Source organism: Brassica napus, chromosome A8, assembly GCF_020379485.1.
Source record: "Brassica napus cultivar Da-Ae chromosome A8, Da-Ae, whole genome shotgun sequence".
NCBI classification, from domain to species: domain Eukaryota; kingdom Viridiplantae; phylum Streptophyta; class Magnoliopsida; order Brassicales; family Brassicaceae; genus Brassica; species Brassica napus.
In genome coordinates, this window is record NC_063441.1 from 838,719 (window position 1) to 863,929 (window position 25,211).

A 25,211-nucleotide genomic window follows, 5' to 3' on the forward strand; every position below is an offset into this window, starting at 1 on the left:
ACCTGCACTAGTGATTCCAACAATATAACACTTGTGGCCGATCTTCTCATTGTATAAATGAGACAACACAAATATACTTTTGGACCATTTATGTTTTTCAGCATCTTCTAGAACCCACAACACAAGTTTTTTTTTTAGCCCAGTTGTTGTCAAACTTATATGCACCTAATTTACCTTTGTAGTTGAATAAAGAGACTATACATTTCCGAATCTCTCTCAATAAAACTGAACTTTTCAAACCTAAAATCATAGCAAGCTATATATTCTTTTCGGTCAAATTTTGATTTTCTGAAATAAGTTCCATATTACAAAACAGCATTGATGCATATTTCACCATATTGACCAGTATGGCGTTTGCATTCAATCGTGGATCTCTGTTTTTTTAGCCCCAAATGTCACAACATGGCTGTGTCTTCCATAACTGGTTAGAAACAACAGTTTACACTTTTTTTTATCGGATCGTAACCAATGTAGCTCCTTTCAGTACCCGCAGCTTTCACTTTGGCCAAGTCTATGAACTCTCCCGTGACGGGGTTACAACTATCGGAACCCTTCTTCCTCTTCCCGGTCCATGCAGACATGCCAATCCATTGGACAAGTCGTCACGGTTTTCGGTTGGAAAATGTTTGGGAAAATCTTTATACCGTGTAGCCACAAGAGAACAGTTGTCACCGCCTACGTTTTGAGGTTGAGTTGAAGAGAAGATGAGTAACTTGTCCTCTACTTTGAAGGTGAACAAGAGCCGTGGACGAGTTATAGACCTAGCCATGAACAACTCAGTGAAGTCATGACGGTGCCGAAGTATAGATCTCCATAATTTAGATACGCAATGAAACCTAGCTATAGATTCTGCCGGGACTCTAGAGAATATATATAGATGAGGTGATCAACTGCGATTGGATCTGAGTACGGTCTTACCGAGTTTTAAGTTAAACTAAATTTACATCATTATAAATGTTTATTATTACATAATTTTGATTTTTTCTCTTTCAAAATATTTTGTTTGGAAGATGGCCGAAAGATTTCGATTTAATCGTGCAACCTAAATTCTACTGAAATTTAGGTGGAAAACTTAAATTCTATTAAAATTTAGACGGAAATATGACCGAAGTCTTCTGGAAGTCTTACAAACCCTAACCCCTAATCAAATAACTAACTAAATAGCAAAAAAAAAAGACAATTCACTAAATTTAAAATCAACTTATAAAGTATTTAATATATACAAAACTAAACAAAAGTAGTTTAAATTTGTTTTTTTTTCTAAAGTTATGATTCCCAAATCTAATCCTAGAAATACAAACAATACTATAACATATGTACCAAACCCTAAACCCAAGTTATAATGACTCAATCTACATTCACTCATCTATGTTGAAAACAATTCAGTTTTATTAAATCTATATTTTCATCATTTATAAATGTTTGTAATTATATGATTTAAAATTTTCTTCCAAATAAATATTTTTTATAAAATTTATAACTTATTTTTAAGATATGTTGTACGAGAAGACTCGTAGAAGTTTTCTTACGGGAATGATAGTGGTAAAACTCAATACATATTTTTTGTTTGTTCATAAGGTAGTTGTTATAATTTCACTAGGCTTTTGAGTTACTTTTGCATCTGATTAAATTTGAAATATATATGTTCATGATTTTTTTTTTTGTAACACAAACTTTCATTAAGAGGGGGATTAAACCCCATTGTTCATTACAGCAGATGCCATAAACAAAGCTTGCTTAGCTAAAGCATCAGTCTTTTTGTTTTGGCTACGATGAATCCACGAAAATGAAATAAACTCGAAGTTAAGAGATAGGGAGGAAATATCTGAGGTGATTCCATGCAATTCTGTATTTGGCTTTGCTTTTGTCAGAGCGTTAATCAGTTGGAGGGAGTCTGAGAACACTTGCACTCGTTGTATGCCTTGTGAGACGCTGAAGACCAGAGCTTCCCGAAGGGCGAGACCCTCTGCTACTAGCGGGGAAGCTACATAATGGCAGTGAGCCATTCTAGTATTCTGTTGCTCGTTTCCTTCAATGCTCCACGCCAGACCCGCGATCCGTAGGTCGCCTCTCCATGCCGCATCCGTTTTAATCACCACTGTGTTAGGTGGGTTTGGGAGAGTCTTAGGCGTTGTAGCTTTTTTTGCAGAGGAGTCCCTTAGCTTCTCGTTTAACCATTCTCGTGCCGTTGCAACAGCATTGGAGATTACATCCTCAGGTGTGCTTGCCTTATTTTCAAAGGTCAGCTTGTTCCTAGCCGTCCATATAGACCAAATGATCCACGGGGCCAGTGGTCCTGCACCAATTCCAGAAGGTGGGAGACAACGCAAACTATATAGGGTAGGCTATGCAGAAGCCAAATCTACCATTCCTCTACTATCCACGCTTTCACTAAAAGGGGCGATCTCCCATACCTTTTGTGCGAAGTCACAGTGGAGGAATAGATGAGTAATAGATTCCGGTTGATTGCAGCGTTTACATTCTAGGGCCGATGGGATATTTCTTGTTGCTAGGCGCTCTCCCACTGGTAAGGCATTTTGAAAGATCTTCCATAAAAATACTCTTATCTTTGGTGCTACGTTCATCTTCCAGATTCCACCATACCAGTCAAAGGGTTCTTGCTGAGGTGCTGCTGGTGGTGTGCTGTTCTTAAGGGCCATTTGATATCCTGATTTGGTAGTATACTCTCCTGTTTCATTGCCTAGCCAAATCAGTTTGTCCGCTGCTCCAACTTTACTAGGTTTGATCATCAGAATCCTTTCTTCTTCCTGAGGGAAATACTGTTGAATCGCTTCTCTGTTCCAGTCGGAACCATCGGCCAGGAGTAAGCTTGCGACTGTAAGTTCCGTCTGGTGCTCGGGGACTGGTCCCATTGGACGTTGTTGTTCCGTAAGACTGAGCCAGGGGTCAGACCAAGCCTTGATTGATTGACCATTTCCCACTGCCCATCCCGCATTACTCAGGATGAGGTCTCTTCCTATCAATACGCTTCTCCATTCCATGTGATTCCACAGCTCGATGTTGTACATTCAAGAAGTTTGAACTCGTGCAGTATTTCCCGGTCAAGACTCTACTCATCAGAGAGTTTGGGTTGTGGATTATTCTCCAGCCAAGCTTAGCCAGGAAGGCGTCGTTGTAGCTTTGGAAGTCGCGGAAACCCAACCCTCCCTCTCCTTTTGGTTGAGTCATTTTCGTCCAAGACACCCATGCCATTTTCCTACTGCCAGTGTTGTTGTCCCATCAGAACCTTGTCACTGCTGACTGAATCCGATTGCAAAGTGAGACTGGTAACTTGAAGCACGTCATCGCGTAGGACGGAACCGGTGTTAAAACACTCTGTAGCATCACCATTTTCCCAGCCGAAGATAGGTGTCTATTAGACCAGCCACTAGCCTTGACCTTAATCTTGTCCACAATAGATGAGAATATATCTCTTTTCCTTCTTCCAAAATGCCCGGGCAGCCCGAGGTACTTTTCTAATCCTCCTTTCCGTTGTATCTGTAGACAGTTCTTCATGCTTTCTTTCAACGACGCCGGCGCCTTTCTTGAGAATGTAATGGATGATTTGGAGGCGTTAATGGTCTGTCCCGAAGTTTTAAGTCATACTTGGCAATTTTCCTTATAATATTGAATACTTTAATATATGGACGCCAACATCTAACAATCACGTTTACAAAAAGAGAAAACAATATAACATGCGTAGGCAGCTCACCAACAAGCAGATAACAACACAAATTGAACTCTAATATAAACAGTTAAACACTAACTAATCAACTAAACAAGACAAAGCTTTAAGGGGCCCGCGTTTTTGAACAAGGTTGTAAGTTGTAACATCTCATAGTTTCATTATTAAAGATTTTATTTATGGATCGGATGTCGGTATGTAATCTTTATAATACCTTTGTGTCAAATTTGTGACAAACCGAATTCATTTGTACCACACTGAACAGTAAATACGTTGTAGTAGTCTAGTAGATAGGGAAAGATAAATTAATTGGAGAACTTCTGTATAGTATACTTATTTATTTTTGTTTATACTTTTTTTTGTCAACTTTTTGTTTATACAAATCAACAACTTATATATATATTATATTTATCTAGGGGTAAGCGTTCGGATACCCATTCGGGTTCAGGTCTATCCGGGTTTCGGGTTTTCGAGGTCAAGGATTTCAGCTTCATTCGGGTATTTCTAAATTTTGGTTCGGGTTCAGTTCGGTTCGGATTCGGATAACCCATTTAAATTATTTTTAAAATTTTAAATTCATTATATACTTTAAATAACTCAAAATCTATAAACAAAATAATATATTACATAAAAATTTGAATAACATATGTCAAAATACTTAAACTTAACATATAAACTAGTTTTGTTTGAATATTTGGATAGAGAATCAATAGATATTTCAAGTATTTTTGATGTTTTGAGTATATTTTAGCTATCTTAGACATTTATTTTGACTATTTGTATATATTTCAAATATTTTGGACAACTTAAAAGTATCTTATATATTTTGGATGTTATAATATACATTAAACCTATAAAAATTAATATATTTAGGTATATAAATCTATTTCAGATACATTCAGGTACCCGAAATACTTTGGTTCGGATCGAATTCGGTTTTGGTTCTCTAGATACCGAAATTTTGAACCCATTCAGATATTTAATCAATTTCGGTTCGGGTTTGGTACTACTTTTTCGGATTTTGGGTTCGGTTCTTCGGATCCGGATTTTTTTATCCAGCCCTATATTTATCTATTACCAACTTGACTTCTCAGTCTCATGATTCCCAAAAATAACGAAATCACAACAAAATAAAATATTTATAAGTTTCTCCTTTTTTCAAAAAAAAAATATATATATATTTTATAAGATACAACAACAAACGTAATAAATGTTACGAAGAGTAATTATTTAAGGAATTTGATAATATATGACTATACAAGAAAATACCGTGCTCGGTCATGAGCTGACAGAGAGGAGAAAGAGAGACCTAAACCCGGAACCGCGAACGCAGCAGCTTCAACCGCCATTTGCGTCTGAATCGCTTCGAGCTCAACTCCTGCGTCTACGAACTCTTTCACCAGATTACAATAAAACCCTTTCATCTTCTTCACAAGTCTCACGTAGTGTAGTCTCAACCATTTCAGCTTCATCCTCCTCACCATCTTCTTCAACGAGAATCCACCACGTGACACCACATTGTTCTTCCCACCAAGACGCACCACCTGTGTCTTACGACGGCGGATATGAATCTTCCGGCGACTCCGAGACCACCGGAACACGGAGGTTGCGGGGACGCGTGGATCCATACGGTTAATAATTAATCGTGAGAGATGAAGAAGAAAGAGAGATATAATTAGTAATGTTTGGAGAGACACATTGAGAAACTTATATATATTATACACATATAGATATTGTGTGTGTACATATGTTTTAGTTTTGAGGTCAGTGACCTTTCATGTGACATGTGAAATTTTATGTAAAATAACATTTTCATGGTCTGAATGATACAATACCAATTACAATGCTTTTTGTTTGTATATGCAGTTTTGGTACAAGGGGTATGGTCTATATACCACGACACTAATATCAACTGGACCACACATCAAACTGTTTGTTTCAGATTCCAAAATTAATCAGTTATATATATATATATATATATATATATATATATATATATATATATATATGTTGAATAAAGACATTAAAGCTCAGAAGCTGCTTTGGGCCATACTTTGCATTAACTTGTGTTATTATGTTATTCTTAAGATTGGATTGCTCGGACGTGTGATTTTTTCGTAAGATTGATTCTTCTTTATCTACTGTTCTCAAAAAATAATCCTTCATTTATTCATCGTTGCTCAAACAGTATAATCAACTTTATGTTTACGTAGGCATGCATCATCGGTTTAGTCTGACTTGAAACCTCGGGTTTTATTAATATGAGCTAACCTTAATTGAAACATATAAATAGACATTCATTGAAATGTTAGTACATACGTAAAGCTATTTTTGGGACCAACCTTATATGTATATCAACATGTGTATGATACGTGCCCGGAAGGGACTCCATTTGGAAGTTCATCTGTTTGACATGGGCGAACGTGCCTTTAAACACCGTGTCCAAACAGCTATATATGCATGATATACATGATGACAAAAAACAAAAGGAAAACAGTTATATATGCATGATATACATGATGTAAAATGTCATTTGTAAAAATAGGAAAAAAAACTAAACGGTGATAATCTTGTTGTAAAAAAAATCTCAGGGCAAAGCGTAAATTTGATAATTATAGGTTTGATTTTGTCAGGAACTAAGTTGTTATTTGCTTGGTCATACAACATGGGTTATGGTTTAGATCTCGATTAGAAAATTACGGTTGGATTATTCGTCGGTATCAACCTCTTAAGGAATTGTCTGAGTTTTCCTTTTGTTTTGTTAAAGTGAGTTAGAGTTGAGGTATATGATCATCTACATTTGAAATGGCCAGGACATTTATGTCTTCCCTGTTTCCAATAATACAGTAAAGGAAGGGAGGGTTTAGTTTAGAAAGCTCATGTAGAGAGCATGAAGTTGTTTTTATGTCGTCTCTTTATGAATCAATCAAACAATATTTCTTATTTTAAACACTTCAGAGATATACCTGGGTTATTCATATGTTTTATACAATATTGTTATGATAAAAGAAAAGTTTCAATGATTGACTGTAGAGTGGCCTGAGTTAATTATACGCATCTTCTATTTCGGTCCACATAACTTGGATAGTATAATACAGGGACGGATACTTTTTCTATATGGTAGTATTATATGTCATTATCAATTGCTTATAAAAATCGCATTTTTAACTCGGTTGATTAAAAGTTTCGATTGATATACTAATACTATATTTGAATACAATTAAAACCAAAAGAGAAAAATATTTATTCTACGAATGTTTTTGGATCTGTTTCACGTAAAAATAATTATTATGCATACATATATAAACTAAACATTAACCTGATCAGTTAAAACTTAAAACAACAAAAAGGCATATATGAAATCAGAAAATAATTAAACACAACCATATGAGTGTCAGAGTTGTCATTTTGCGAGTACAGATCAATAAGATATAACATGTTCTTGGATGTCGTGTCCTGAGTTGAGCATATTCATATAATTGTACAGTATCTATCTATATATAAAATGTTACGAGATGGTGATTGATATATGGTATCAAAATTCTTAAATATTATAGTACTTGTAAGAGGGACTAGTGACAAAAGATATGAGCCTATGACCCAATATGTTTACTTCATTTGCAAAAGATATAAAGTTAGATAAGGGTTTTACGACATGACTAACCTTACGCCTTGGTCTCCATGATAGCTCTATGGACCCATTTTGTTAGCTATTTGCGAGAGAATATGATATATTACATGATAATTAATGCAATATGTACTTTGGAAACAAAGTTAATGTCTATATTTCACATTATCTATATGAGACAATATAATATAATATGTGGTCAGTCACCAAGAAAATGATATATTTGACTTCTTTTTCTTTTATTTTTATCATCAACTTCTTTTTATTTTCTGTTATAAAAGTGGATACATATTTCGTAATTCGTCCAGCCTAAAATTGATAAAAATGTCTGAATCTTTTAGGTATATCTTAACGATTAGCCTATATCTGTATATATACATCTTGATTTGGGATCTTTTTCGTCATCAAATGAAAAATACACTGTAATTAGTAACAGTGAGTTGGTTTAGAAGTTCAAACTCCTAAATAATCTAATAAAGATTTTGAAAGTCACATACATAAATCACGTTGAGAGACGCTTATTCTCCAAAATATAATGAAATTACATGATTTGGATATAGTTTCAAGGAATGTACTGATCCACGATCTAAAACTTACCAATGAAACAACAATAATTTATTTGAATGCTATGGTACTTTTTTATTCCAAGAAAAAGTATCTTCTCTAGATTATGTAAGGTACCACTATCTAAGAACATCTGCATCAGTGAATTCCATGGAAAATTCACACAATTTTCGAAAAAAAAATATTAAAATAAATAAAAGAAGTAAACCTGTCTCTTAGGACATCTCCAACCCTACTCTATTTTCAACTCCAAACATCATTATGGAGTAAAATCTTCTCCAACCCCACTTCATTTTCAATTCCAAAATGGAGTAATGGTTAGGGTTACTCCATTTATGGAGTAATCTTACTCATTACTCCATTTTGGAGTTGAACTTTTTTTATTTATAAAATGGTCATTTGAATCTTTAATGTTTTTATTTCTTACTTAAATAATACTAGTGTTATTCCCATGCTACGCATGGAGCAAAATAATTATACTTCAAATTATTAAATAATAAATTTGTAATTTTATAATTAATAAATTAAAGTATTGTATATTTTAATTTAATACTATATAAATATAGATATGAATGGCATGTGAGGTGGTTGCATTCACCCTAAAATTTTTTGGAAACGGTAAAACAATATATCTTGTATTTTTGAGAAATATATATATATATATATATAGCTAGCGAACATTTTATGTTAAAAATTTAAGATATATACCAACATATATAATTATAGTTTAAAGTACTCTATGTGATTCATTCGTTATTCTTTGTATTTTTCATGTAGATAAATCTTCCATATAAAGCATAAATTTGTATTTTTGATCATAGAACAATGATATAATTATAAGCTATAACAAAACATTATTAAAATTTAGGGAAAACTGTTTTTTTAGAGCAAAAAAATGGTAACTATGTCCCTTTAGACTAATCTATATTTTGTGTCATATTTTTCTATAACACCCTTTAATATTTTTGAAAATAAATTTAATAAATAGTTTTACAAACAAAAAAAATTTGGAAAAATAAGAACTTTTGATAAAATACCTATATGAACTTGGTGATATTTTTTCCAGTTATAAAAAAGTTAAAATTATAAATTTCATATTATGTTCTAAATAAAGTAGAAATGACATTCTACGAAGTAGAAAACGAAATCCACTTTTTTCATTGAATCTACAATGTTTAGAATACGTGATCTACGTAAATAGGAGTATTCTAAAAATATTTAGAATACACATTCCGCGCTTAACCTATCGTTCTAAAATCTTTAGAAATCAAAATCTACACATTAATATAAATCTAAAACACGTAGAAACCGACTTCTACAGATTTACTATAAATCTAAAACATGTAGAAATCAAAATCTAAACATTACTATAGTTTTAAAAAACTGTAGAAACCGATTTCTACATATTAGTTGTATTCTACGGATAAGAAATCAGTTCCTAAAAATATGGAAACAAAATATTTGGGAATATTCACTTTTATATTTTGAAAAAAAAAATTGATTTTTTAAAAAAAAAATAAAAAAACGAAAAAGGAACAAAAAAACAAAAAAAAACGAAAAAGGAATAAAAAATTATAATTTTAAGGGCATTACTGCCATTTTGAAAAAAATTAGTCTAATGGGACATAAAGTAGTATAGATTAGTATAAATGGACATAATTACTATTTTTTTGCTCTAAAAAAACAATTTTCCCTAAAATTTATACCTACTTTGTTGATAGTTTGAGAGTTATTAGAAACCCAACAGAAAGAAACAATTATGAAAAAGAATATCCATATTCTGATGTTACAAAAAAACACATTTGAGATTTTTCTTGGGAAAACTGTTTTTTTAGAGCAAAAAAATGGTAACTATGTCCCTTTAGACTAATCTATATTTTGTGTCATATTTTCCTATAACACCCTTTAATATTTTTGAAAATAAATTTAATAAATAGTTTTACAAACAAAAAAAATTTGGAAAAATAAGAACTTTTGATAAAATACCTATATGAACTTGGTGATATTTTTTCCAGTTATAAAAAAGTTAAAATTATAAATTTCATATTATGTTCTAAATAAAGTAGAAATGACATTCTACGAAGTAGAAAACGAAATCCACTTTTTTCATTGAATCTACAATGTTTAGAATACGTGATCTACGTAAATAGGAGTATTCTAAAAATATTTAGAATACACATTCCGCGCTTAACCTATCGTTCTAAAATCTTTAGAAATCAAAATCTACACATTAATATAAATCTAAAACACGTAGAAACCGACTTCTACAGATTTACTATAAATCTAAAACATGTAGAAATCAAAATCTAAACATTACTATAGTTTTAAAAAACTGTAGAAACCGATTTCTACATATTAGTTGTATTCTACGGATAAGAAATCAGTTCCTAAAAATATGGAAACAAAATATTTGGGAATATTCACTTTTATATTTTGAAAAAAAAAATTGATTTTTTAAAAAAAAAATAAAAAAACGAAAAAGGAACAAAAAAACAAAAAAAAACGAAAAAGGAATAAAAAATTATAATTTTAAAGGCATTACTGCCATTTTGAAAAAAAATTAGTCTAATGGGACATAAAGTAGTATAGATTAGTATAAATGGACATAATTACTATTTTTTTGCTCTAAAAAAACAATTTTCCCATTTTTCTTTACCTTTTTCTCAAACACGTTCATCATCTTCTAAACTCCAAAAACCCTTATATATTTTTAGTGGCTACTTCTTTTATTCCTTTTTTTCCATTTCTGTGTTTGTTTCTTATTAGTGATTACAATATCTTGTTTCAAATACGTTTTCTCCATCTGTAACAAATAGGGAATAGAGATTTCCTAAAAATAAGTCATAAGAACATATATGAAAACTCATACCAAAAAATAAAACCAACTATGAAAAACAATTTATAGAGAAAAGAAGTTTAGAAATACTTTGTTTACCTTCTTTGCTGATAATTTCTTTTATAGTCTCGAACACCACCAGAGTATAATTGGTATTTGGGTTCTCATACAACGTAGGCTAAGTACGGTGAAGTGAGACTCTGAAAAAATGAACACAAAGGAAATGCATTAAAAATTTATTGATAATAACTTGACGATGATTTCAAGTTATATAGAAAAGAAAGCAGTTTGACAAAAAGCAGTTTGGTAATAGATAAGTGGACTAAAACGTGGGATTAAATTCTGAGAAAAATTAGGATAGACAGTTTGAATTGTAGAAAAATAGGAGATGAAGAAAAAAAAATTATCGATTATTTTTTTGGTTTTTGTAAATTAATACCATGTGTCAAAATTTTATTGGCAATATGACTTGTGCTTTAGTATATAAGAGATTTAAAATGATACAATAACATGAAAATAGTATATTCCACAAAGAATTATTTAATAATTTTAAATAAATGCATAAAATAACAGAAAACATAAATAATTAAAGATAAAGCTCCACCTCCGGATATCGAAATTGCAGAAGATGAAAAGTTCGATTTCAAAATTTTCTTGCTCGATTTAGGAATATCAAAGATAAAGAAACTCATTTTTCATTACGAAATGCATTAGTTGATCATTTGTGGAAACAATATTGTAATGCTCATTGTTGAACCCACATATATTATGTCTTTTTTAATGATTTCTTGTACTTTTTAATAATAAATATTTAATTCAAATAATTTATATTTTAATTATTTATCGTAAACATAAAATAGTTGGGGTTAATTGGTAAATTTTTATAAGTATAAGATTTTATTTACAATTATTAATAAAATAAAAATGAAATCATTTAAGAAATATTATTTTTGGAGTAGAAAATGGAGTAATACATTAGAGTAAAACCTTACTTTATTTTGGTGTTGTACTATTTTGGAGTAAAAAATGGAGTAATACATTGGAGATGCTCTTAGGAGTTCACTGCACTGAACCCAGATTCATCACTATAACGCAGGCCCCACGACACATGACGGTCCGCGATTAGTCCGATTAATTAATTATTTTTTTTTAAAAACAAAAATCAAAAATCAAACAGAAAAAATAAAAATAAAAAAATACTTTGTGAACTGATGCAGATGCTCTAAAGTAGTACAAAGTGACTGATAACAAAACAAGTGGTTCAACGTTATTGAGTCCATAAAGTCGACCCAATAAGACAAGTCCAATATATCAGATTCATTATCAGTTACATCAACATAATACAACAAACAAGATTTTATTCAGAACCAGTGTGGCTTCTCTAACTAAATGATCTGTATACAATAAGCTCTGATTATAATTTCAATCATACCTTACAAATTTCGAAGCTCGTTACAATGGCGTCTTTTAAGCAGCCCAAGGAATGAACCCCATAGCAGAGCTAAGTCTGAAAGTGACGAATATTAGATACAGTGCGATCAGACCAATCCCCATCACCTTGTTCGGTCGCATCTCATTCCTTGGGAGCATCACAAGAGCCCAAAGCAACCCTAATATCAGAAACCCTAGCGTGTAGAACAAGCTATTATCCTCAGGGATCATATAACTCTCTGGACGCTTGGACCAAGCACCAAGAAGCATCGACACACCTAACCCAACAAGTGTGTTGAACATAGGACCTGCGTAGCAACCAGACAACGCGATCTGCACCCCATCTCCACCGTTCATCGACAAGGCTATGTTAGAGACCAAGTCACCCATTGAGTTCCCCCAAGCGAGTACGGTTAGACCAAGTATCGACGGGTTGATTCCGTAGATCCCACCGAATGTCACAAGAAGAGCAACGAGCTCGTTTGCTATCATGTAGAACCATACAATGCTCATGATGAATCCACCGAGCACCCAAGGGATTAAGTATCTTTGAGGTGGACGGTCGTGTTCTGTGTTTCTATACGCAAGAAAGCCGAGGATAGATCCTACTGCAATACCGATAAAGTAGGCTTGAAGACTGCTCCAGAGGAAAGCAAGAAGGAGAGGAGCTAGCGAGACGCTAGCTACAGCATATGTCTTTGACCAGCTATCTTCCTCGATCAACGGGATTGTTAACCGTCTAGGAACAGTCAGGGGAGTCTCCAAGAAGTATGTAATCTTATAACACAACGAAGTCTCGACCTCTCCGCCGTCTTCACTCCATCCCCATGGAGGTCTTTCTTCATCGTGCACATTAGCTTTCGCGGAGTAGATGGCTACATTAGTAGCCCACATCCACTGCGGGAGAGAGTCGTGCAGCTTAGGTGGACCTTCCTCAGTGTCAAGCTCTAGCAAAGGGCTGTACACATCCTCTTCGCCACCACTCGGTGGTGAGAACACACTTCCTTGAATGGGAAGCAAAGGTGTGAAAGAGTCCAGCTTCAACCTCTTTGAATGCTTCCTGATAATCTCATTCGCCGCCACAAGAGAAGCATACAGAACATAGATGGAAACAAACGCTGCGGCGATACCTACACTCACTCTCCCCACAGTCAAAATCACCAACAAAGCCACCAGAGTGAAAAGGAAGAAACACAAGTCTCTGATAAAACACTTCTTATCGATCTTAACCTCTTTATCCGCAACACAGAGCGAAACAACACCAGCAACAACGCAAGTAACAAACACAGCACCACCTAGAACACTATTAAGACCAACCTCTCCTTTATCCGAACCAACGAAAGCAGCTATACTAGCAAACACATCAGGCGCTCCGTTACCAAGGGGAAGCAGAGTGACGCCAGCGACAGTAGGAGGCAGCCTGAGAAGCTTGGAGAGCTTCTCTAGCGAAGGACAAAAGTAATCAGCAGCGGTGTTACCTAGTAGATAAAACAAAGCAACGAGCCAAACACCTAATGCAATATAACCCAAGATCTTGAAGTCTTGACACGTGCAGTAGAAGAAGCTGAGGTAGTCAAAGAAGCTGTCCGGATAACAAAGAGGGTTCGATTTCAAGAACTGGCATTGGTCGGTGTAGCCTATGTGTTGGTGTAAACCAGAGCATATCGCAGTTGTGTCACCAGAGTAAGTTTCAATCATGTGCCTCCTACGAGGAGGAGGAGACCCATCAACGAAAGATTGATTCTTTAGCAAAGGGTTCTTGTTAAAGAAGAAGAGGAAGAGGGTTAGAGCACAAAGGGCATTGAAGATCCCTCGGAATCTGGGATTGCTCGAGGTATAGAGATAATTCACAGCTCTCATTCTCGAAATCTGAGGGTTATATTCTAATAAATCGCCATAGATCACCTAAACGAATCTGATTGTGATCAGAGGAGATTGGAGGTGCTTACCGGAGTTTAATCAACGTGATCTGTGTGATCAGGAAGGCTTTTTTTGTTTCTCTGGAATTCACAGGGAAAAGAGAAAGGAGAGATCGGTGATGATTATGGCTTGTGTCGGATTCTTTACTTGCTTCATTCGGATCTTGTTCGGGTTTGTTTGACCAGACAGTATTAGTAAGCAAGCACCATGTTGTTTCTTATCTTTAATGGGCCGGAAGGCCTAGAATGGGCAATATGAGGCCTGCTAAAGAAACATAGCCTATGGAGAACCGGAAGGGGATGATGGTTAGTTCTGTTCGAGTTGTTTGGTCTTTGGATGGCATAAATTGTGATGAACTGAACTGAACTAAATAAAAATTCGATTTGCATTCGGTTGATATATTCAACCAAAAATTAATCAAAGTTTTTGGGTATGGTTTAAGAGAAATTCTTTAGGATAGACTTATAATTTTTTTTGTCGCAAATATAGATTTTAAAAATAAAAAAAGACTAAAATAGATGTAAATATTTTATCAAAAGAAGTAAATATACACTTATACTTCTAGAGTTAGTTAATCTAAACATTAGGATTTAGAGTCAAGTGGTGAAGTTTAGGGTTTAAAATTTAGTGTTTAGAGTTGAGAAGTGGGGTTTTAGAGATAAGATTTCAAATTTTAAAATTAATAAATAAATTAAAATTTTAAAATAAAAAATATTATTTTGGTCATTTTAGTTTTTAGAGTTTATTTTTGTGACAAAATTTTAAAATAGTATATTCGAAAGAATTGCCCATAGTTTAATACCGGCTAAAATTTTATATAATTTGGGCCTAATTGGCCATATGAGGCCTGCTTTTAACGCGGATCCTAATCGGGGTATATCCCGACCCGGAAAAAGAAACGTAGGACACGTGACAAAACTTCATAAGTGTTAACATAATGATTCGAGTGAATCAAGCCAAAAGGGGGATCGACACAACAGCTCAGCTTTCGTTTTCGGTCCAATCACTGTTACAACTTTACTTACAAGTCGTACACGTCTCTCTCTCTCACTCACTTCCTCTTATAAAGACTCTCTGATCAAACGTTTAATCGGAAAACTCCATTCTTCGATACCATCGATAATACTAAGAGAGGTGATTGTTTCTCCTTCTCTGCTCCTTTTCGCCTTTTGGAGCTGTGCTTAATTCTTTAATCACTGTTTGAAATCCTTAATTTTGATCCATTTACTCTGTTCAATCATTTTGTAGAGATGGGTTCAGCAAGCAAAGAGTATGAGTTTCTGAGTGAGATTGGGTTAAGCAGCTCTCACAACCTTGGAAACTACGTTGGTGGCAAATGGCTAGGAAACGGACCTCTTGTTTCTACTCTGAACCCTGCTAACAATCAGGTTCTTGTTTGATGTGCATCTTAAATTAGGGAAAGAATCACTCTTTCTTTTGTGTTGAAATGCTTTAACTATGGATGCAGCCAATTGCTCAAGTGGTTGAAGCTTCTCTTGAAGACTACGAGATAGGTCTCAAAGCTTGTGAGGAAGCAGCTAAGACATGGATGCAGGTAAAATTGACTAAATTGTAAAGCTTTGGAATATTTCTAAAGAAAAATAGCTAACAAGGTGTATCTTTGATTTGATCAGGTTCCTGCTCCCAAGAGAGGTGATATTGTGAGACAAATTGGAGATGCGCTAAGATCCAAACTTGACTATCTTGGCCGTCTTCTTTCTCTTGAAATGGGAAAGATCCTTGCTGAAGGCATTGGTGAAGTTCAGGTAAGCTCTGTGACATAATATAAGAGTCTGATTCTTCGTATAACTTAGATAACACATTGTGTGCAACTTTTGCAGGAAGTGATTGACATGTGTGATTTTGCTGTTGGTTTGAGCCGACAACTCAATGGTTCAGTCATACCTTCAGAACGTGAGTTCTGTCTTTCGAATAACATTCACATTTAGTCTCTTGATTATTTGGAGATGCTTGTTTTCCTGTTTTCGAATATTTACTTAAAAAGATGCATCTCTTAACACTCATCTTCATCTCTTTGTTGCAGGCCCAAACCATATGATGTTGGAGGTTCCTTTCATTGAACTTTAGCATAATACTCTTCTTACAACATGTTTGTTAACATTCTAATTGGACACTGTAACGCAGATGTGGAATCCTCTTGGCATTGTCGGTGTCATCACAGCGTTTAACTTCCCTTGTGCAGTTCTTGGTAAGTCTTGCTTGTGTCCAATTCTAAATCTTGGAAAGTTTCTCTTTTAATGTGATGGCTCATTTTCTGATTCCCACATGAGAGTGGATACAGTATAGATAGATTAAGCTCCTCATATTTTGGCAACTAGATTTGTGCCATGAATCTAACTATCACTGACAAGTATAAGAACTGATAATATGGAAGTTTGTGCTTCTGCTTTCCCTTACCATATTTAAGGACAATGTTGTGGTATTGCAGGCTGGAATGCTTGCATTGCACTCGTCTGCGGAAACTGTGTAGTCTGGTAAGTAATGAACCTGACTCGACGATAATTTAGGAATCCCTTACTTTAAGAAGCTGTCTTAACAATATTTAACCTCTAAAATTGCTATTTAGTTGATTCTCTAAGTAAGTATATATGTTGTTCTAATGATGAAAAATATATATTGCTGAGAGACTGCATACTAGTCTTGACCATGACAAGTACACTGGCATTTATTAACGTTCCTCTTGGCCTAACTTGTGGCGTTAATACGTGTGGTTCCACAGGAAAGGTGCTCCAACTACACCATTGATAACTATCGCAATGACCAAACTAGTGGCTGAAGTTCTAGAGAAGAATCATTTACCCGGTGCCATCTTCACTGCCATGTGTGGTGGTGCTGAGATTGGCGAAGCAATAGCCAAGGACACGCGCATTCCTCTAGTGTCCTTTACTGGTAGCTCCAAGGTACACGTCCTCTCTACTAATAATCCACCACTCATCCAAACCAAACCAAACACACTGAGCTTACTTACTTGCTCTCATTCATAGGTGGGCTTAGCGGTGCAACAAACAGTGAGTGCGAGATCTGGCAAAACTCTTCTTGAGTTGAGTGGAAACAATGCGATCATAGTCATGGACGATGCTGACATTCAGTTAGCTGCACGTTCTGTTCTGTTTGCTGCGGTTGGAACAGCTGGTCAACGCTGCACAACTTGCCGTAGGCTGGTACGGAAGAATCTAATCCCATTTTGATGCTTCTTATACTGTTCCTTTTGGTTAAAGCTTTTTTTGTTTTTTTTCTGGTGAAGCTTTTGCATGAGAGTGTGTATGACAAAGTACTTGAGCAACTCCTTACTTCATACAAACAAGTCAAGATCGGTGATCCTCTTGAGAAAGGGACTTTGTTAGGACCTCTACATACTCCTGAATCAAAGAAAAACTTTGAGAAGGGGATTGAAGTCATCAAATCACAGGCAAGTAGTACCTCAGTTTCTATGGCTTTTACTGTGTAATCAAGAACCGTTTAAAGACCTTTTGCATTTGCAGGGTGGCAAAGTACTAACGGGAGGTAAAGCAGTTGAAGGTGAAGGAAACTTTGTGGAGCCTACGATAATAGAGATATCATCAGATGCTGCTGTTGTTAAAGAAGAGCTCTTTGCTCCGGTTTTATATGCTCTCAAGTTTAAGGTGAAGAGTCTCTAAAACCAGCAAGTTTTTTTTTTTTGAGACAAGTATATAAACCATGTACTTCTTCTGGACAGACATTTGAAGAAGCTGTTGCGATAAATAACTCGGTTCCTCAAGGTCTAAGCAGCTCTATATTCACTCGTAGCCCCGAGAACATCTTCAAGTGGATAGGGTAAGTACTACTAACAAGTTTATTTGACTGGAACTGAGTTTGACTGTGATGGGTTTTGAAAACTCTACAGACCAATGGGAAGTGACTGTGGGATAGTGAATGTGAACATACCGACGAATGGAGCTGAGATAGGAGGAGCTTTTGGAGGTGAGAAAGCGACTGGTGGTGGTCGTGAAGCTGGTAGTGACTCTTGGAAGCAGTATATGCGCCGTTCCACTTGGTAAGTTGCTTGAGTTTCTCTCTTGTTTTTAAAAATAAATTTCCGGTTTTAAGTTTTTGATTTTCTGAACCGGTTTATATTTTTGACAGCACGATTAACTACGGGAACGAGTTACCTCTAGCGCAAGGAATCAACTTCGGTTAATCCTCCAGAGATTTACGTACCGGTTCAATGTTGTATTTGGCTGTATGTTTCTATGGGTTGGACTTGTAAAACATAACAACGCTAAAATTAGTAATAATAAACAATATAATGTTACTTTAAAGTTTAATTTGAATAAAGTTTTAAAACAATGATCTAAAGCTGTATTTGGCTCTATGTTGGTATGGCGACCTTTGAACCAAAGTTATGCTTATGATCCTTTTTATAATCATAGAATACGTGCAAGAATTATAATCATTTTGAATATTTGTACCGCATATTACGAAGCATTATTCGTTATGGTGATACGACATTAATCTTTGTTTACTGAAGAGTGAAGATCAAGACAAGATTAGAAAGGTCCCCACTTAATCTTGTTCTGTCTGTACGAATAATCTTAGCAATAATCCATTTGGCGTTCGCACATGCAGGATAGTAAGAATCCACTCAACACATACACTGATCTCAACAAATAATGATAACAAATCTAATTATATATAAAAATGTTGGAGTCTCTCCTGCTGAGGACACGTCAGAAAGTCTTTCAATATAGGGGCGACGCGTGTCCACTAAGACTACGCGCTGCGTTTCATTAACTTTCTTCCGTGATTTATGTGGGCTTCGCTGTGTGTTGTTTGGGCCCAATAATGTCCTCGAGGACCCATGTCGCTATCGTGAAAAGCAAGACCCTTCATCCGCACCGTTCTGGAGTTTAGGGTTCATCACAATCTTCGATCTCCGCCATTAGAGAGGCTGAGATGCAGACAGAGGTCAGCGTGACAATTCCGTTCATTGGGGTTTCAATCGTGTACATCTCTTCTATACTCACTGTTTCATTTAATCGATGGTGTCATGGGCTTTGTTCGGTTAATCTTCTTTTCTAATTGACCAAAACGTTTCGAGTTATAGATTCATTGCCTTTATGGCCTTCTTAACTCCATCCACCAAGATCTGACATTGAATGCAAGTTTCTCTTCTGTAAGGCGGTGTACCCGCAACTATAAAAGGTTAGCCTTCCTCCCTTGAAAACCATCCTCTCAATCCATGAAAACAACAATCGTTTATTGATTCATCGTATAGTTTCTATGTAGTTAGATGAGTTCCAACGAGCGGTTGCATATAGCTACGACAATGGTTTGAAAGATAGACTTGAGACAGGCATCATGAGTTTGGTTTCGCTATTGTTCTACCTCCCCTGAAAAGTTCCTAGCTTCTCTGGCTTCTTGAACTATATGTCTGGTTCTAAAAACTCTGTTAGAAAGTGGAAAGTCTTAGATCACGTAGACTCTGATGATGTGTTGTTCGCTTTTGCTCCAAAAAGGTCAGTCTCAATCCCTGAACATCATACTCCCCCTCTTACTAATCTTACAAGAGAAACCTCTTCTCAGTATTATGGTTAACTCATGTTCATTATAGTTTCGTTTTTTTTTCTGTTTTCAGGCAACACTCATGCTCAGGCCTGCTCATGCTAACCACCGTCAACGTCCACCGTCTCACCACTTATGTGACTCGGCGCAATCAGAATTTTATACTGCCCGAGTCTCCTCTATTGATTCGTTTCAACGATTCAACCACTTTGGATGAGATAATCGACTTACCTTACTAAGTTGAGTGCACTCCGCCATATCAGTTAGGTGAAAGGCTTACTCTTCCACCATATATTGTTCATCATGTAAGCATAATCATTCTCATTCTGTGATTTTAGCTCTCTTTGCATTGATCAACAACAACATTTAGTAATCCACAAATCTAAAGTTGTCCTCTTTATGTAACATAGGAGAGTTGTTTAGATTTGTAGATTTTTAGAATCGTAGAATTCTTTTTGTGTCACTTGAAATAATCTTGGGTTGACTTTTGTATGGTAGCAGAGTTGTACGTCATGAAGTATCACTTTTCATGAATGTTCATTATGCCAATGTAACCCAAGTAAAATGGTCTGTGCAGGTGTGTTTCTTGCAGCAATATTCATATGGTCCTAGGCCCCAGCCTTCGAGCAAGATCGTAGAGCTAGCTGAGCGTATAGCGGCATTGTCTCCAGAAGAGCGGAAACAAATTGGTCATGCACTCAGTAAACACCTGCGGCTTCAGGAACAACAAATGATTTCGTTCTAAGGCATGAGGGAGAGAGCAAAACAAGAGGCTGGAACCAAAAAAAAAGGAAAAGCCTGTGTTCTTAAAATACCAGTTTATCTGGTTACAAGGCACTTTGGTGATCAATGATTCTCTCACAAAAAGTTAGTTTAAAATGCTCTGAAACACTGGTGGGATTCTACAGAATCAGCATCGTACGTTTGTTTGTGAGAAATGCAGGGTTTTACAAAGCTTATGGAGGGTGGCTTTGAGATAAGGTTGGTTGATGATGATTTGTGATTGTACATTTGTACTCATATGAACAACGTAGTATAGCTTTCCACTAGCCATTTCAAATTATTTGCTTATTTCCTTTTCACCTGTAAATATCTTTTAAAATATTATGTTGTAACTTTGGAAACCCACTTTGAGTATGATCGATTGCTCATCTACATATTTACGGCGGGTGAATAAATACTAAAAAAAAAACCTTTGTATAAAATACATGTTTAATTTCATCAAATAATTGAAAGCTAAAATGTTATTCTTAAATAAAAGTTATGGTGTAGAGCGGAAAACGATTTTATTTACTTACAAATTATATTGTAAATTTTGATTAACATTTCAAATAATAGGTTAGTTTGAGTTAAAAGTAACATTAATATTCATCATTATTTTTTGTTAGAAATTAGGAGCCCAGTCAAAATTCAAAAATGTAACGCTTATAATTTTTGTCGACGTTATTCTTTTGTTAGAAATAATAATATACACTCGAAAGTATGTACAACATAAACTATTACAAGGTTTTTATTTTATTTGAAATAGTTTAAAGTATTAATCCAAAATTAAGATAATTAATATTATATTTTTGAAGGAGTTTCAAATATAAACATTTGTACGCTTATATTTAGTAAACAAATATTGTTGTGTTCTTCGTCTTACGAATACGTCATAAAACAGTTCTTATGATATTGTTGATATTCATTCCCATCATTCCGGTATGAAAAATTAATATAAATCACCAGAACCGAGTACGATGATTTTAATTGCATTTATATGTATCGAAAATACAATACAATATTTTTTATTTATTTTAATATGTAAAATAGCCCGTAAAAACCAAAAAAACTAGATGAACCAATAGGTTTATATTATATTAGTGAACATACATATAAAAGTATAATATTATATAGTGAATGAAAAATTGAATTTAGTAATTTGATATACATATACTGAGCATTTAACATATGAATAATGTTTTAGCAAAAAAAAAAAACATTGGAACCATTATTTTCTTTACCCATTTACATCGATTTATTTTTTAAGGTCCATGATTTCTTGATAAATAGTGCTCCTAACTTTTTTTTTTCATACAATAACGCACATGACATATTATTATATATTACTCCTAATTAGCTATTTGAATAAATGAACACTTTGATATTTGAAAATTTTGAACGATTTCTTTTGTACGGTAAAAGGTTTTATTTCAAAGTATTAATACACCAATGCAAAAATATATTTTGCAAGATAATTACATGCATTGCAACATAAGATCTTTATTACATACAATCATGGATTCTATAAAAACATCCATGCAATATTATCATTTAGTTTAAATATATTGTTAATTCATACCGCAAGTTTCCATAGTATTAATAACTTCTATATTAATAGTAAAACCTATCTAATAAATTTTAAACTTATTTAATAACGACAGACTGTTTTCAATTGAGTGGCAGTCAAGTTGAAGTATGACTTTCATTAGGAGAAAACTATCATATTTTAATTAAAATATACATAGACCAAGCTATTTATACACTAACAAAATGTTGTTTTGACTTAGATAATATAAGCTTTTCCTTAACATATTTTTTCTCGCATGATCATTGCATAATTATATGCACATGAAGGACATCATTAATCCTATTATATTAGATTGTCCTTCATAGAATAATGAAAGTTATTGTCATTTTAATTCAGTCCAAGAATATTTATTAAAAATAATAACATAATCTCTTAATTCTATTTATTTTTTTTGTTTACAATATTGTTTCAATCTACAATTTTTTTTTTTTAAATGCTTCATAAAATTAATGTAAATTCATATAAATAGTTTTTTTTCCAACTCCCCGCCCGCAGGGCGGGCCGACCCTAGTTATTACTGATACATTTGTTCAGAGACTCTTCCACACTCTTCATAACTATAACATTTTAAACGATCAAAAAAAAAGAAACAACACTGGATTTGTTCCTTAATATTCCAGCTCAGCATATGTTCAGGCGAACCAGCCGCCGATTAATTGTTGTCAGACTCTGTAGATTGCAGATTGCCTCAGTAAGGTTTAAGCTATAGTTGATTTGGCCATAATAAAAAAATGCATTAAGATGTTTGTAAGCACACACGTGTGACAAAGATACAACAAAAGCAAACATTTATCAACAAATGGAGTATTGAAATTTTGGTAACAAGCAAACAACACACTCAACAAATATGATTACAAAGTACAAGAGTGTGATACCGTCTTCACTTCACTGAGACCGTCTCAAATGTGGCGCCGTGGTATATCCTTCAAAGAAATCCAACACTGCGGTTTCAAGATTCTCAACAGAGTACTTCAAGTAGTTCTCTGGATGTCTTCCGCTCTCTATATGTCCCCTGAATCTCCCAAGAAACGATCTATAAGCCGGAATCAAATGCTCCGACAAAGATATCCTTAACTCTTCTCTAAGCTGAACATCTGGAACCGACCACGTCGACTGAACCCTATGAACCTCTTCAAACATTGTATTAAAAGCTTTAAACCTCTCTCTCAAAGCACTTTTCGACACACCTGAAGAGAAGCTTCCACTCACATGCAACCCTTCATCTCTCAAGCTATTCAACACTCTCACCCATGTGGCTCTCTGATACTTAGTCGCTGCGTGTCTAAATATCCCCGTAAGCCTTCTCAAATAAAGGTCTCCTATAATCTCTCTCAACTCAGTCGAGCTTTTAACCTTCTGAACTATGTAATGCACATTGTTCATGATGAAGATATGCGACAACGCCTCGTCTTTGTAGTGCAAAGACTTCCCTTCTAGATTGAATTGTAACATCACCATGGTCCATATACAATGCAGAGCTAATGGTGAACATCCTTCAAGCTGACTTATATCCATATCTGGCTTTACCGGATCATTAGTACACTTCAAACCCGCGCAGGGCTTCGACATAATGAGCTCGACCAGAGTCTGCTTGTAATCTGCAATCAAGTTCAGATAGTTCATCACATACCTCGTCAACGGATGTATAGTCCCACCAGGGACGGGAACAACCGAAGGCTCGCGAAAAATCGCGTTCTCAAACTCCACAAGAGTCCCTCTCGCCGCTTCCGCTAATCTAGATTGAATCTCAGTTGCCTGAACAAGAATCGTCTCGGAGGACTCCGAGTTAAAGATCTCTTCCATATCCGGCAACAAATCAGCCAACGCATCGTGTAAATCAAGAATCTTGAAAAGCTTCTCGGGCGATCTTCTGCTTATACTTATCGCTTCAGGGAAAGTGAATAGCTGCAGAGCAGAGGATTTCACTATCTCCATGAAGCAAGTCTCCTCCACCTCTCCGCCGTCGAATATCTGTTCGCAGAGACGCTTCTCGCTCGCGAACACAACCCTAACGCAAGCCTTCGCCGCGCGTATCCATCTCCTGATCTTCACTTCGACGACCTCCCAGTCAAGGCGCTGGACGTCGCCGATCCCTAGCTTCACGATCCCCAGCTGCTTGAAGATCGTCTCCATGGCGGATTTGCGAACGTTCCCGTATACCTGGAGGCACTCGCGGGAGTATCCAGCTCCGATCATGCGGTGAACGATCGATCTCAGATCGGAAACGGCTTCGGAAGAGACGAGATCGATCTCGCGTATACTGCTTGTGGATTTGCAACTGCTTCTTCGGCTCGATAACCGGCTCGAACCGGGGTCTGAACCGGAATTTGAATCTGAACCGTCCGGTAGAACCAGATTCATTTCCTCCTGCTCCTCTCCCTCACCTTCACCTTCATCAGCAGCAACCGCTTCGGTGTCTTCGAGATCGGCGCGTGTAGCGAAGGAGGAAGCTGAGGAATCGAGGAGGAGAGAGTCGGGTTCGAAGGTCGAGGTCTGCGAGAGGAGGATGTTTCTGAGCTCGTCCTCGAGCCTCGCCATGGCGATTTGTATCGTTGACCTAGCTTTGACTTCGTGGCGGCTATCGGAGATGGAGATGGAGGAGACGAGGCGCTGGACTTCGTCGACTGCTTGCAAGTAGCGATCCACTTCCTCGCGGTCGCTTTGGAAGATGAGATTCTCTTTCGCTTCCTCGGAGGTCGTTGAGTCCCACCGGAGTATTATCTTCTCCGCCGTCTCGAGCGTCGCGAAATCCGAACCGTCGCCGCCGCGAATATCCGGTGATTCCATAATCCAATCAAAACGAAGTCAAAGAGCCAAGAGCTTCGCGATCTGAAGACCGTCGCCGCTCAGACGGTGGATGAATTCGACGGCGGTGCCGGCGATTAACACGGAGAAGCTGGAGGAAGAGACGGAACCGTCGGCGATTCAGTAAGTTTGATTTTGGAGAAGAAGATGGTCGCAAGCGGATCTAGCGGAGGTGGTTCAAGAAGACGAAAGGGGAAAGCTGAGCCTGACCAGATGACCGTGGTCGCGAAGAGGGAGAAGGTTCTAGGTTATGAAACTCAGGGGTAAACATGTAAAATGATTTAAACGGTGCCGTATCTAATTCGTATTCTCGTCAAATGAATAAAAAACGATCGTAGGACAAACGAATCAGGAGCATAATTGGAAAGTCGTTTTAAACGACATCGTATTCTCGCAGGGAAATAGTCAACAGAATTTTCAACGGTCTGCTCGTGGGTTGTGTGATTTG

At 35.8% G+C, this 25,211-nt stretch overlaps 4 protein-coding genes and 1 long non-coding RNA gene across 8 annotated transcripts; 2 read left to right on the forward strand and 3 right to left on the reverse strand.

Moving 5' to 3' along the window:
- Positions 1-148: 148 nt before the first annotated feature.
- Positions 149-5,538, reverse strand: LOC106434652. Its single transcript, XM_013875514.3, has 2 exons — positions 4,955-5,538; positions 149-761 (listed from the first exon to the last, which is right to left on the reverse strand). The coding sequence occupies exons 1-2, from the start codon at positions 5,311-5,313 to the stop codon at positions 512-514; spliced, it is 609 nt and encodes a 202-aa protein (XP_013730968.1). The 5' UTR covers positions 5,314-5,538; the 3' UTR covers positions 149-511.
- Positions 5,539-11,941: 6,403 nt separating this feature from the next.
- On the reverse strand, positions 11,942-14,242 carry LOC106359956 (cation/calcium exchanger 4). Its single transcript, XM_048738426.1, has one exon. It carries the CDS (start codon positions 14,002-14,004, stop codon positions 12,181-12,183), a length of 1,824 nt encoding a protein of 607 aa, XP_048594383.1. The 5' UTR covers positions 14,005-14,242; the 3' UTR covers positions 11,942-12,180.
- Positions 14,243-15,007: 765 nt separating this feature from the next.
- On the forward strand, positions 15,008-18,396 carry LOC106443300 (aldehyde dehydrogenase family 7 member A1). Of its 2 annotated transcripts, XM_013884876.3 has the most exons (15): positions 15,008-15,198; positions 15,313-15,452; positions 15,533-15,619; positions 15,699-15,830; positions 15,906-15,978; positions 16,109-16,131; positions 16,210-16,273; positions 16,514-16,559; positions 16,805-16,985; positions 17,070-17,246; positions 17,330-17,494; positions 17,568-17,708; positions 17,783-17,880; positions 17,951-18,100; positions 18,190-18,396. In XM_013884876.3, the coding sequence occupies exons 2-15, from the start codon at positions 15,315-15,317 to the stop codon at positions 18,242-18,244; spliced, it is 1,530 nt and encodes a 509-aa protein (XP_013740330.2). In that variant the 5' UTR covers positions 15,008-15,198; positions 15,313-15,314; the 3' UTR covers positions 18,245-18,396. The 2 variants fall into 2 exon arrangements, with proteins under 2 accessions (XP_013740330.2, XP_048594384.1); XM_048738427.1 differs by lacking the exon at positions 15,008-15,198 and having other exon boundaries at positions 15,290-15,452.
- Positions 18,397-18,789: 393 nt separating this feature from the next.
- Positions 18,790-20,765, forward strand: LOC106446695. Of its 3 annotated transcripts, XR_001288825.3 has the most exons (5): positions 18,790-19,049; positions 19,151-19,248; positions 19,322-19,562; positions 19,682-19,913; positions 20,186-20,765. It is a non-coding gene; the product is annotated as an uncharacterized LOC106446695 (long non-coding RNA). The 3 variants fall into 3 exon arrangements; XR_001288823.3 differs by having other exon boundaries at positions 18,797-19,248; XR_007315588.1 differs by having other exon boundaries at positions 18,797-19,248; positions 19,682-19,870.
- Positions 20,766-22,671: 1,906 nt separating this feature from the next.
- Positions 22,672-25,185, reverse strand: LOC106443277 (exocyst complex component EXO70A1). Its single transcript, XM_013884866.3, has one exon. It carries the CDS (start codon positions 24,743-24,745, stop codon positions 22,844-22,846), a length of 1,902 nt encoding a protein of 633 aa, XP_013740320.2. The 5' UTR covers positions 24,746-25,185; the 3' UTR covers positions 22,672-22,843.
- Positions 25,186-25,211: the final 26 nt, after the last annotated feature.